At 41.7% G+C, this 12,057-nt stretch overlaps 1 protein-coding gene across 2 annotated transcripts; it reads left to right on the forward strand.

Moving 5' to 3' along the window:
- Nucleotides 1-3,540: 3,540 nt before the first annotated feature.
- Nucleotides 3,541-11,772, forward strand: RBM7 (RNA binding motif protein 7). Of its 2 annotated transcripts, none has more exons than XM_034754546.1 (5): nt 3,541-3,691; nt 5,595-5,757; nt 8,260-8,362; nt 9,289-9,391; nt 10,300-11,772. In XM_034754546.1, the coding sequence occupies exons 1-5, from the start codon at nt 3,596-3,598 to the stop codon at nt 10,738-10,740; spliced, it is 906 nt and encodes a 301-aa protein (XP_034610437.1). In that variant the 5' UTR covers nt 3,541-3,595; the 3' UTR covers nt 10,741-11,772. The 2 variants fall into 2 exon arrangements, with proteins under 2 accessions (XP_034610437.1, XP_034610438.1); XM_034754547.1 differs by having other exon boundaries at nt 9,292-9,391.
- The last annotated feature ends 285 nt before the right edge of the window (nt 11,773-12,057 follow it).

Raw genomic sequence — 12,057 nt, forward strand, 5'->3', positions numbered from 1 at the left:
TCCAAGATACCAGGATACACACAAAGCTCTTGCCCCGGCTTGGCAAGAAAGGTCAATCACTGGCAAAATAGCATGCAAATGAGCTCCACAGTGCATGCTGCACTATTTGTGCAACTAAGTGGCATCTGGCAAACTTGACCCCTGTGGAGTAGACTGTGGGATGATTGTTTCCATCACAGGGTCTTTCACACCAATGATTCCCATCCACATTTCTATAGTACCTGTGGGGATTGACAAGGTGAACAGTGATCACTTGACAGTATTTTTGTATGTGGGCACATGGAGGAAAATCCTCAGATGGCGTAAACTGTCCTAGCTCCATTAAGGTCAATTATGACAATTATTATTATGACGACAATTTACACCAAGGCTCTTCCCCATGACATGTTACAGGTGTGTTAGGGTGGTTAGCAGGACATATTTATAGATGAGACTATGTCTAGAATGGTCGGTAATTGCATATTTATATTGACCCGGTATGTTAGGATTGTTGTAAATATGCTGCAGCCTTCACTCAATTTAAAATTTAAGACCCTTTAAAAACAGTAATTAAAAGTTCACCTACAGGAAATTAGTACCAACCGTAGTCATAAAGCAATAATGGTATTGCCAAAGGCCTGAAAGGCTTCTGAGAGGGAAGTTGGACTAGGAAATATGTCTCACTTAAAAAAAAGATCAGTTTAGGTTTATAATTGTGTAGCAACATTGTTTTCCTCTTGTAGAAATTTTTAATGGCTTTTGAATAATATTTTACTAGGCAAGTTATTTTTATATTTATCAGGTATTTGTGTTCTTGAAGTGCAACATTTTGGCCTTTTTCCCTTCAGTCAATTGAAGTACAATAGTTTAACTAGGCTTTGAAAATAACCCTTCAGTGAGATCAATGAGCTCCTGGGATGATAGAATTCTCACCTCAGAAAGATGAAGTGGATGGAGTAAGTCCTCAACCTTTGCCCAGCTGTCATTTAGCTGAAAACAGTTTTCTGCAAGGCTGAGTTAACAGAGGGGCAAAAGAAGCCTCATTGATTTCAAAGGGCTTTGGATCAGGTCAAGAACTTGTTACTTCCGTAATTGCTTTTGTCATTTACTTTTTAGTTTTTTTGTATATTCACAATCTACCTTAAATAAAATAAAATCACAGCCCGAAACCCAATTCTATAAATCTATATCAGAAATACATTTTAAAACAATCCTTAGCGGTTCAACTGATGTTTCCCATGCCCTACTCTAAAACAGTGTGGCTCTAGTCCCCCAGGACTGGCTGGAGTTGGCTCTACATTCTAAGAAGTGCAACTTGTTTCATGGGATTGCAGCACTGCTCAGGTTTGGCCCAGCTAATCCTCTGTCATAATGACTGGGACCGGCTGGGGCAAATTTGAGTGACTGGTGCTGCGAGCTCATATGCCAGGTCACAACAACACTCGCACATATTTTTCGGGTTATAAAAAAATACAAACCACACTGAATACAAAATAAAGACTTAAAAAAGAGAAGGGGAGCAGGAAACCTCCGAAAGTTATATTTGAAATGGCAGCACTCGCTTATTTTCCTGTATGGGGCAACTTTACATCTGTCCTTTCAGAATGATGGGCTGAAAAACAACACATGCAAGGCTATTTTTAAAAAATATTTAAATAATCATAGACTAGTTTCCAGTAAATTTCAGGCATGGATCACAGACTGAATTTCACAGCAGTTTCTGTGTACAGCAATCTATAATACTCTCAGCAGAAGTTTTGGTGGTGAATCTATCAGTCTTAACTGTTTTGGGGAAACCATGATTATAAAGCCCCCTAGTGTTGTGAAAACTTTTAACGCTAGAAAGAAACAAGCATTTACAAAACTATCTTAGGGCTTGTCTAAAGTGGAGAAATTTAAACTGCTGTAACTACACACATCCTGTGTTACATCATTGTAGCATATCTATATTGTGGGGTTCATTCCCGGAAGGGGAAGGGGGTTCCCCCCCCGGGGGGGGGGGGGGAGGGGAAAGGCGGGGAAAACATCACAAACATCACAGCCAGGGCATTAAGATTTTGTACAACCCAGCACCATAGTATCTAGGCACCGGAAAGTTTTTTTGTGTATGTGCGTGCGTGATCAGTTTCTACCAGAACTGGTTTTGCCATGATACTCCCATCAGTTCCTACAGAATCTGAACTTTCCTATAAATAATAAAATATGTAAAATTACCCCCGTTGCCAGAATCTCCTGGAGCACCTTGTCTGATCTTTGCTTCCTAGATTGTATGCCCCTGGGGGCAGCAGCCATGTTTTCATTTCTACCCGGTGTACTGTACTTCACCTCGACTGATTAACATCCTTCTGCAGGCCTCAATGCCCAGCTGTGTTCCTGAGTCTGCAGGGAATCAGCCTGTTTCCTTCTTTTGTGTCATATGGTTATGGGTGGTCCTCACTTTTATTCTGTCCCTTCCTTCTTCCCAGAGCTAGGCATTTCTCCCTCCGCTCCCCAGAACTGAGCAATTGAATTAAATTCAATGAGACTTCAGCTTTACCTCTTGCCACTTTGCAAGAGAAAGTCAGACCCCCTCAGGTAATTGTCAGAGGTGGGTACCACCCACCCAGAATAGGATTACATACTGAGTTTGGGGTATGAGTTTCTCTGCCCATTTGTCTTTACGGTCCATTCTGGATCAGCTGGCAGGTTGTTACACAGCAGAATGCCATCTTTCAAGGTAAGGCACAGGTTTGTTTGTTTTATGATAAATCTTGGGATTCCTGGTAGTATCTTTCTTACACTTTCTCATATTTGGTGTTATTGGGCATAATACTTTGTGTCACGCCCCTCAGTTATTGGTGTGGTTAGTTTCTTGCAAAACAAATGTCCCTTGCCGCTGCTGGGAAACATTCGCTCTCTCGCTCAACAACATGGCACATACTGGAACTTGTGCTTTCTACAGCTTTTCCTTTCCCCCCATATGCTTATACAGCACATCCCAGACATATAGATTTTAAAGGTCCAAAATGATCATTTAGGCTGAGCTCCTGCTAAGCAAGTCACCCATTGATTCCTGTATCATTTTACAGTGTTGCCAACTCTCACAATATGAGGTGTTTCTCTAGAAGCCCCAGCTTCTGGAGTCATATGATTATATGAGACTTAATGAAAAACAGGTTTCCAAGCCCTGACAGTTGAGGGGAAATGCTTGAACTGTGCCCTAAAGGCACAACATCTGCAAGGCCAAGAAAGCCACCCCCCAATTCACCATAGATTGGGAATTTCATTATTTTTAAATCAACCTCCTGATGTTTGCAGGACTATGGTTAACAGACAGTCCAGCTGCAGCCCCACGCCTCCCCTCTCCCGCCTTAGCAGCAATCACTCCCCACACAGTGCCTCCCATTCTCTTCACACAGGTGGAACACGTGGCTTTTATACCATGCCTCCTAGGGCTGCGCATGCGCAGAACGGAGACCTTCCCCCCCCATGCTCTTGCCACCGTGAAGCTCTCGCGTGAAGGCGTAAAGGTCTCGCCCTGGCGAGCGCGCGACAAGCGACGCCTCGCCCTCAAACGGCTGCGCCTGCGCAATACGCGGCCGGCGCCTGCGCAGTAAGTCGGGGCCCGTGGGTGGAGATGGGCGCGGCGGCGGCCGAGGCCAACCGGACCCTGTTCGTGGGGAACCTGGACCCCCGGGTCACCGAGGAGCTGATCTTCGAGCTCTTCCACCAGGTACCGTCCGCCGCGCTCCCCTGGGGGCGGGATCTGAGAGGGCGGGAAGAGAGCGGGCGGTTTCCGGCAGCAGCCGCTCCCCCTCCCCTCCCCCACCGCGCGCGCGCTGCGAGCGGGTGTCAGCCCCGCCCCCATGCCAGGCTCCGCCCGCGGGCCCGGCCGCACGGGCTGGCCCAGCCTGGGGTGACCAGACCCGCGGGGAGGGGGCCGCACACGCAGTCCCCCTCCGCCCCGGGGCAGCCCGGCGGAGGGCAGGACGGGTCTCCCCCGCGCTCTGAGCCGGTGGGCCAGCACCCCCCCCGCACGGGACAGCGGGGCTTGCGCTCCCCGGAGCCGGGTCTGTCGCGCGGCCCTGCTAACACGTGCTAACACGTCCACACGGCACTGGCCACGCCTGGCCCGAGGCTCTGAGCTGCAGCCACCCTGCAACGTGTTACAGCGGGACTCGGCCTCCGACCCGCCCCTCCAGCAGGCTCCGGAATGCGTGCTGGCTTCAGTCAGATTGATTTGGACCACGGTCAGGAGGGTCTTAGGCTCAAACCTGAGTCAGAGCTTGGGCTTAGTTGTGCAGTGGAGACATACTCCGATTTTAAAGCCCGAAACAACCATTTTGATGATCTAGTCCCGTGATTCTCAAACTTGGTGGCACACAAATTACTACACAACCCCACGAGGTGGGATCAAAGCCTCCGCCTGCCTGAACACCACCATCCCAGGTAGAGGGGCCAAAGCTTAAGCCTCACCACCCCATGCAGCAGGTGGGGAGCAAAGCTGAAGCCCAGGGCTTCAGCCCCCAGCAGGGGACTTGTAACCTGAGCCCCACTGCCCAGGGCTGAAGCCCTGGGCTTCAATCCTGGACCCCAGCAAGTCTAACACCAGCCCTGGTGACCCCATTAAAACTGGGTCGTGACCCATTTTGCCGTCCTGACCCACAGTTTGAGAGCCCCTGATCTAGTCTGACCTCCTGCAAAAGGCAGATCAGAGCATTTTGCATGTCAAATCCTGCATCAGCACCATTAAACTTTGACAGTTTTATTGCCACACTCATGATATTATGTATGTTTTTGTGAAGGCACAACAGCTGAAGTAGATTGAAGAATAATACCACAGTTCTTACAGCACTTTATATTAGCAGATCTCAGAGCACTTTGCCATACTTTAATGTATTGTCCTCAATACTCTGAGGTGGAGGAATAGTCTCATTTTTATAGGTGAAGTACTGAGGGACAGAGAGGCTACATGAATTAACCAAGATCATACAGGAAGTCACCAGTCTTGAACTCCAATATCCCACTTATTAGGATAGGCCAGTGCCTCACCACTGAACCATCAACTAACACTTTAAAAAAAAAAATCCATCATAATTGTGAAGGAAAGCTTGAAATGTGACCTGGTGGTGACCTAAAGGCTCAAACCAGGAAACGTAGAAATCAAAACTTACTATTGTTAGATGTCATGATTTTTAAACCAATGTCACTATTTTTGATTGCTTGTGGCTGGCAGTATTGATCAAGCCTATTCCTTGGTCTCTTTCTTCCCTTTCTAATTTGATGTAGTCTTACCCTTCTATTGCAGTACAGGTTTTGCTCTTAAGAGTGGCATAGGTGGCTTGCATAACTATAACTGCTTCTTATTACTATTACTCTTTGTATTGTGGTAGTGCCTAGAGGACACTATCTCAACATTGTATGCATGCATAATAAAAAGATACTCCTTGCCCCAAACAGCTTCACTTAAATACAGATGCATGTAACCTGTGTCTGCAGAACGAGCATGGGTGTGGTGGTCTTTGTGTGCTTGCTTATGAGTTTCTTGATTTCCCTTTTTCCATTTCTTTGTAAGAGTAAAACTCTTCTGAACTTGCTCCATTTTTATTTAACATTTTTTGTTTCTTGATTTGCAGGCAGGTCCAGTAATTAAAGTTAAAATACCTAAGGATAGAGATGGTAAACCAAAGCAATTTGCATTTGTGAATTTCAAACATGAAGAATCTGTCCCTTATGGAATGAGTCTGCTTAATGGGATCAAACTTTTTGGAAGGCCCATCAAAATTCAGTTCCGATCAGGTATCCATGAAATAAACATTTAAACAATCTAGTTGTTTTAGGCAAAGTGGAGTTATCTTTTCCCCCCTTCACAAAAAAACTTGACTATTTATATTTAATATTTTTAGATAAAAAGGATATTCATTGCAGGATATCAAATTGTCATTCACTTTTCTAATGGTTGGTATATTTGTGAAATGAAGGTGTCAGAACAGATGGTACACTAGCCTTTCCTTATTATACTTTTCCTGAAGCAAGAGACTTGTCTGTCAGTTCTGCCTGAACATAAGTTGCTTTTTTTGTGTGTGTTAACTTTAATTTCAGGTTTTGTTTTTTACACTGCAAATATTGTGTGAATGGTGACTATAGTAATCCTAATCAGTCAACTACATCTATGTATCTAGAGAACTTCTACATTTTCTCAAGGCTGTTCAGATTCATAGTACGGGGGGGCAGCCTTCCGATTTAGTCGAGTATATACCCAAAGTTGTCTTAATAGCATTGAAACAGCAGAAATGGCTCAGACTCAAATGATGGGATTTGTTTTTCACAAAAGTCCTAGTCTCTCACCTCAGTTTTGATTATTGACCAAGAAGTGAGGTCTTGTATTAGTGTACAGGGAGTAACAAGGTTTGCCAGAGAAGAAGATCCAGAGCGTGCAAATTATTGAAGATATTTTGGAAATGGATAGGATGGCAAACAAAGATCTCTCAAGTAGGGATAAATTGCTGCTGCTGAACAAATTCAAGAGAGTTGGAATTTGTATGTTCAGAAAGAGGGGAATCTTTTTGTTTTTAGTTTTTTTTTCTTTTTTTCCCCCTGTGATGCTAATGAGGTTTTGAAGAGGCACAGTCATGAGGTTGTATAATGTTCTGGAGGAAACAATATAGAGTCTGAGTGAATGCCTGGGTTTGCCGGTGGGACTGACTGTGATGCCTGAAAAGAGGAAGGAAATAAATATTGGAATTCTTGGTTAAGAGTGCCCAAAAAGTGGTGGTAATCCTTTAGATCAGTGGTGCCCACCCTTATTACACCGGAGGGCCACATAAACCCAACTTTGTGTGGGTCAAACAGATTCTCCATATTTTAGTAAGATTTAAAGTCACCTATATTGATTTATATTTTAAGTTCAGCATGTTTTGTATGTATTTAGATAGACAATACTGTACATAGAAAACCTTTTAACACACTTGTGCAAACTAAAATGATGCAAGCATGACAAAATGCTAATAAATTGGCTGTTAGCGTATTGTGTTGAAGCAGGCTACGAGCCTTATGAAATGCTCTGGTGGTCCATGTACAGCCCGTGGGCCATAGAATTCATTCATTTTATTTTCTTGGGTTTCATGCAAAAGGTTTATATATGTAGTACCAGATAAGTGGGGTCCGTAAACAATCTATTAAATATATTCATGCCTTATTACATCGGTGAAAAAATGGAGTTCAGTGAATGCACAGTTTAGTCATTTGGAGTGTAATACAGTATACGCTGGAGTCAGAGGCAAAGCTCAGATTATTAATACATTCTGATGGTATCTAGTGGCTGCAACTAAGATTACTGCCCTATTGTGCTTAGTGCTGTATAGTACAAGAGATGGTCCCTGCCTTGATGAGTCCATTGCTTTCAAGAGGTGAGGCTCAAACCATTAGTGAAATGAGTTGCCTTAAGAAACATAAGCTTTCCTACAAGGTAAGGAGAGCTCACTCTAAAGGTTTTCTGCTATATGTTTAGATTATCTATTTTATAGCTCCAAGAGATACTCTAAACCAGTGGCTCTGAACCTTTCCGCACTACTGTACCCCTTTCAAGAGTCTGATTTGTCTTGTGTAACACCCAAGTTTCACCTGACTTAAACTTACAAATCCGACATAAAAAGACAAAAGTGTCACAGCACGCTATTACTGAAAAATTGCTTACTTTCTCATTTTTACTATACAATTATAAAATCGATTGAAATATAAATATTGTACTTACATTTCAGTGTATAATACACAGAGCAGTATAAACAAATCATGGTCTATTAAATTTTAGTTTGTACTGGCTTCACTAGTGCTTTTATGTAGCCTGTTGTAAAACTAGGCAAATATCAAGATGAGTTGATGTACCCCCTGGAAGACCTCTGAGTACCGCCAGGGGTACATGTACCCCTGGTTGAGGATCACTGCTCTAAACTCCTCATAGCTTTAGTTTTGTGGGGGGTAGAGGGGCATTGGTTTATTTTTTTTTTTTTTTAAACAAATTACTGTTACTGGCATGTTAGTAACAGTTGCATCTGATTGCAGTTAAACTAGGTTGACTAGCAAGAATGTTGCAAGTTGATTGCATCTTTACCACTGGGTATTAAAACAGTTGCAACACCCTGTTTTGTAAACCGGATTGTGTGCCTTGGCGGTTCACTGATGAAACCGCAAAGCTAATTAAGCAATGCAAAAGTGTTTCCATCTTCTAACAGATGTTCACTTCTTATCCGAACTTCCATTCATTCTTTAGGTTGTCTTTTAAAAATGTTTGTTTTAATTCAGGGAGTAGTCATGCATCTCAAGATGGCAATTCATCTTATTCCCAGCATGGAACTGCTAATACAAGTCCTTCCAGCACCCCACATTCAACACCAAATTCCAACAGGTAAAGACTTCTGTCCCACCTCCCAGCAAGTGCTTATCAAATAGATACTTTAGTCATTTAATATATGGGGACTTTGCTGTAGTTGCTGTCCTGCTTCTGGGCAGAGTAGCAGTTGTACCTTCTTTCCAGTGTGAGGCCCTCTTCCTAGTCATTTATACTGTTTGTAGGTAGAGCACAGTTGTATCTCCTGGGCAACAAAATAAAAATTAGGAACCTACTGTGAGGAAAAGTATTTGGTGTGGTTTTTTTGTTTGTTTGTTTTTTTAAACAAATTTGAAAAATGTATGCCCAATGTGAAACACTACTTTCTAAAGCTTTCCACTTTATATGCTCTAGTGAGCGGTGTTATTTTAGGGAAAATCTAGTGAAAATTTGTAGTTATTTAGGGCATGACTACACTACTGCTTAAGTTGATCTAACTTACGTCACTCAGGGGTGTGGAAAAAGGCCCCCACACTCCCTCAGCGATGCAAGTTTCGTGCTGTCCACACCAGTGTTATATTGGTAGAAGATGCTCTCCCACTGATAGCTTCCACTTCTCGCCAAGGTGGAGTAATTATGCCAATGGGAGAATGTTAAAGGTATGCTGTTACCTTGATGACTAGTCCCTTTTGAGAAAAGCTAAAAGCACTTTCAGGTATTCTCACTCCTGTCTCAAAGTCAACCTGCCAATTCTTGTGGTTTGAGTCACTTCCCTGTTTAAGAATGTTTTTCCATTGCTGTGTGAAAGATCCACACAGAAAAGGGGAAATAAGTGGGCAAAGGGCCGTCAGATGCACACAATAAGCAAGCCTTTAAACAAAGTTACAGCACTACTTGGTTTAAAAAACACAAAACAACTAATATGATTAGGCTGTTGATGCACCTTTAACTTGCACAATGATGGTATGAAACACTAAAGACTAAAATTCCTAATCTTTCTTCAGCAGATATGATAGGAGCACAGATAACACGTTAGCAACAGGATTCACATCCGTGCAGATGCTGCAGAGGTCTTTCTCATCTCCTGATAACCTTCAGAGACAAGTGGTATGCTGTTAAGTTAATAGAAACAGAAAATCTAAAGCTAGTGGTCACAAGCAGTAGGTGGATAACACATGAAAGAACTCTCTCCTTTTAATTTTAAGTACTTTTTATTGAGGGATACTTATTTAACAGATACCGATTCACAGGAATGTGTTTATGGAGTGTTGAAAGTACGATTGCAGTTCCTGCCACTAAAGTGTTTAGTGCCTGGAAACTCTTTGAACCAAAGAGTAACTATAGATAAAGCAATCAGTGTACACTTCTAAACTTATTCTGTGAACCTGCATCCAGTCCTTCTGTTGTTAGTAAGTATTCACATCAAAGCTTTTCAGTTGAGGAGCAAATATGGTTCCACAAAGGACAACTTAGCATCCATATGAATAAAACCACCAGCTCTGATTTCTTTCATGCTGCTTGAGTGTAAACTTCTGAAAACAAATGCTCACTAGCCAAAAATAGGTCAGTATGTTACATATTTTCTTTTTGTCTCCTTTGGGTCATCTGTTTCTTAGCTCAGTGTAATCACTTCAACCAAAACCATCTCAAAGAAATTAAATGCTCTTGCTTTTTATCCTGAATTTTATTTAGTATATCATTTAGAAGAGAGGAGTTAAGCAGGCCCAATTCATTAGAGGGATGAAAATGCTGTATGACGTTAGTGTCCAGTAGAGAGAGTGTGGCTGCCATGAATGCTGATGCACATAGTGCATGGTATTCCCCCTGTATTTACTATTTATATAATGCAGAACTCCTAGCCCCTTTATAAGCATTTAAAAAACTGTCCTAAGTCTTGCACCATGGACTGCTAAGCTGTTCCATCAATCATCCAGTCTCAGCAGAACCAAATGCTGATTCAGTATCCATCAACTCAGCTAGACTTCTTTCTTGATTAGCCTTTTTTCCCCCCCCAGATGAATAGTGGTACATGGCAGCAGTCACAATACAGTGGAAAGTATGGTTCTCCGCATTCAGATCAGTCCACTTATACCTCACCGGGGCAGCAGCAGAGTCATTCATTTAATCAGTCTTCAGGCTCACAAATGCAGCGTCGTCCAGATGGCTCATCAGCACAGCGCAAGAACAGGCTGAACTCCCATCCTTATCATATGGACAGCAGACATTTTAACCGTGAGCAGCGTTTTGGAGACTACGGCTCTGATCATCATTACAGGGGGAACAGAGATGAGTACAGCTATGAAGACAGGAGTCCTCATGACCCTGGATCTGATCACTACTCCAGAGGGAACAGGGATGAGTACTGCTATGAAGACAGGAGCCATGATGGCTGGAGCCATGACTATAATCGAAGAGAGAACTACAGAGATGGCAAATGGCGCCCATCCCGGCATTAGCGAGTATTAAAAGTGGGCTCTCAAGAACTTTTATGGGCTCTCTCCTCCAGGTCTCAAATTGATTTTAACAGTGTATAGAGTAACATCGTAAGTTACCTTTTAAAAAAGTTTGTAAAGTCACCTGCATTACCTTTTTTTAAAAGAAAAAGCAGCTTCATTTTTATTGTATTAACCTTTCACCTCAGGGTTTTATGTAGAGAAATGTGCCACAACTTTAAAAAAAAAATCATTGTAGTTTGGTGAAATTGTACAGCTTGGTTGTATTATAAAGAAAATTTGTATTTTTTTAGTGTAATTAAAAAAGTAGTCTCTGCAACAGGTCTGGTGGTAATCCCATTAAACAAATTCCTTGTAATATGATACATGTGGCAGTTTAAATATTGAAGACAGTGTTTTCATACTGAAATAAATGTTGCTTTTGAAAATGTATTGAAGAATAGTATTTAATGTAATTGCCCTGTAAAATCTGTGGAGAAAACAATTTCAGTGTTCCAAATTCTTGCATTTAAGGACTTAATATGCTCCTTTGTTCCAATCTTGGGCCTTTTGATTTTAATAATTGTTTTAAAATTATGTGCAGTAGCCTAAAATGTTTGAAGAAATTATGTTTATGTAACTAAAACCACTCAGGAACTGATTGCATGCCTTGAAGTAGGTTGTCTATATTTTAGAAAATCTAAATTTAGCCTGTACCTCTTGATGTAAAGAATTTTTGTTTTAATGCATAGGAGAAACAGGGGTGCCTATTTTATAAGTATTTTCGATGTATGCCCCTAATTTTTATGCAATATTACTTATTTAACTTTTAAATCAGTTGCTGAAAAATTGTGGTATGACTGAGGTACAGTATCCAAAAGTAATAAGGGTTGATTTTTTTTCTTTCAGATTAGTAACTAAGAGGCTGTTAGTGTGACAGAATTTCACATGTATTGAAATCTTGTTTAATTAACTGAACTCTATTCACGTGCCCAGATCCTTTTAATATATGCATTCCTATGTTTCAGTATAGCAATAAACTTTTTTATAAAAGCATATTCAGTGAAAAGTTTCAGAGGATGTTGAGAAGTAAACTCTACAGTAAGCGGTTTCTCTTCAGCTTGCATCTTAGTGTCTTTCCTACATTGCTAGTGATTGTCAAACTGATGGTTGAGTGAGAATTGAGTGGTAATTAGAAATACAGAACTAACTAGAGGACTTACTGAAGAGTCTAATTCTTTCAGACTTTTGATTTAATGTCTTTTACATAAGAAACATTCTAAGTCACAGCGACTTGCTCAAAACCAAACTAGTCAGAGTAAGGAAAATAGAAGAGCCAGT

The sequence above is a fragment of the Trachemys scripta genome, chromosome 21, assembly GCF_013100865.1.
Source record: "Trachemys scripta elegans isolate TJP31775 chromosome 21, CAS_Tse_1.0, whole genome shotgun sequence".
NCBI lineage: Eukaryota > Metazoa > Chordata > Testudines > Emydidae > Trachemys > Trachemys scripta.

Coding starts and splice junctions, on each gene's coding strand:
- RBM7 (XM_034754546.1), top strand. CDS start 3,596: ATGGGCGCGGCGGCGGCCGAGGCCAACCGGACCCTGTTCGTGGGGAAC. Junction 8,363..9,288: donor TCAACACCAAATTCCAACAG/GTAAAGACTTCT, acceptor ATCTTTCTTCAG/CAGATATGATAGGAGCACAG. Junction 9,392..10,299: donor ATAACCTTCAGAGACAAGTG/GTATGCTGTTAA, acceptor TTCCCCCCCCAG/ATGAATAGTGGTACATGGCA.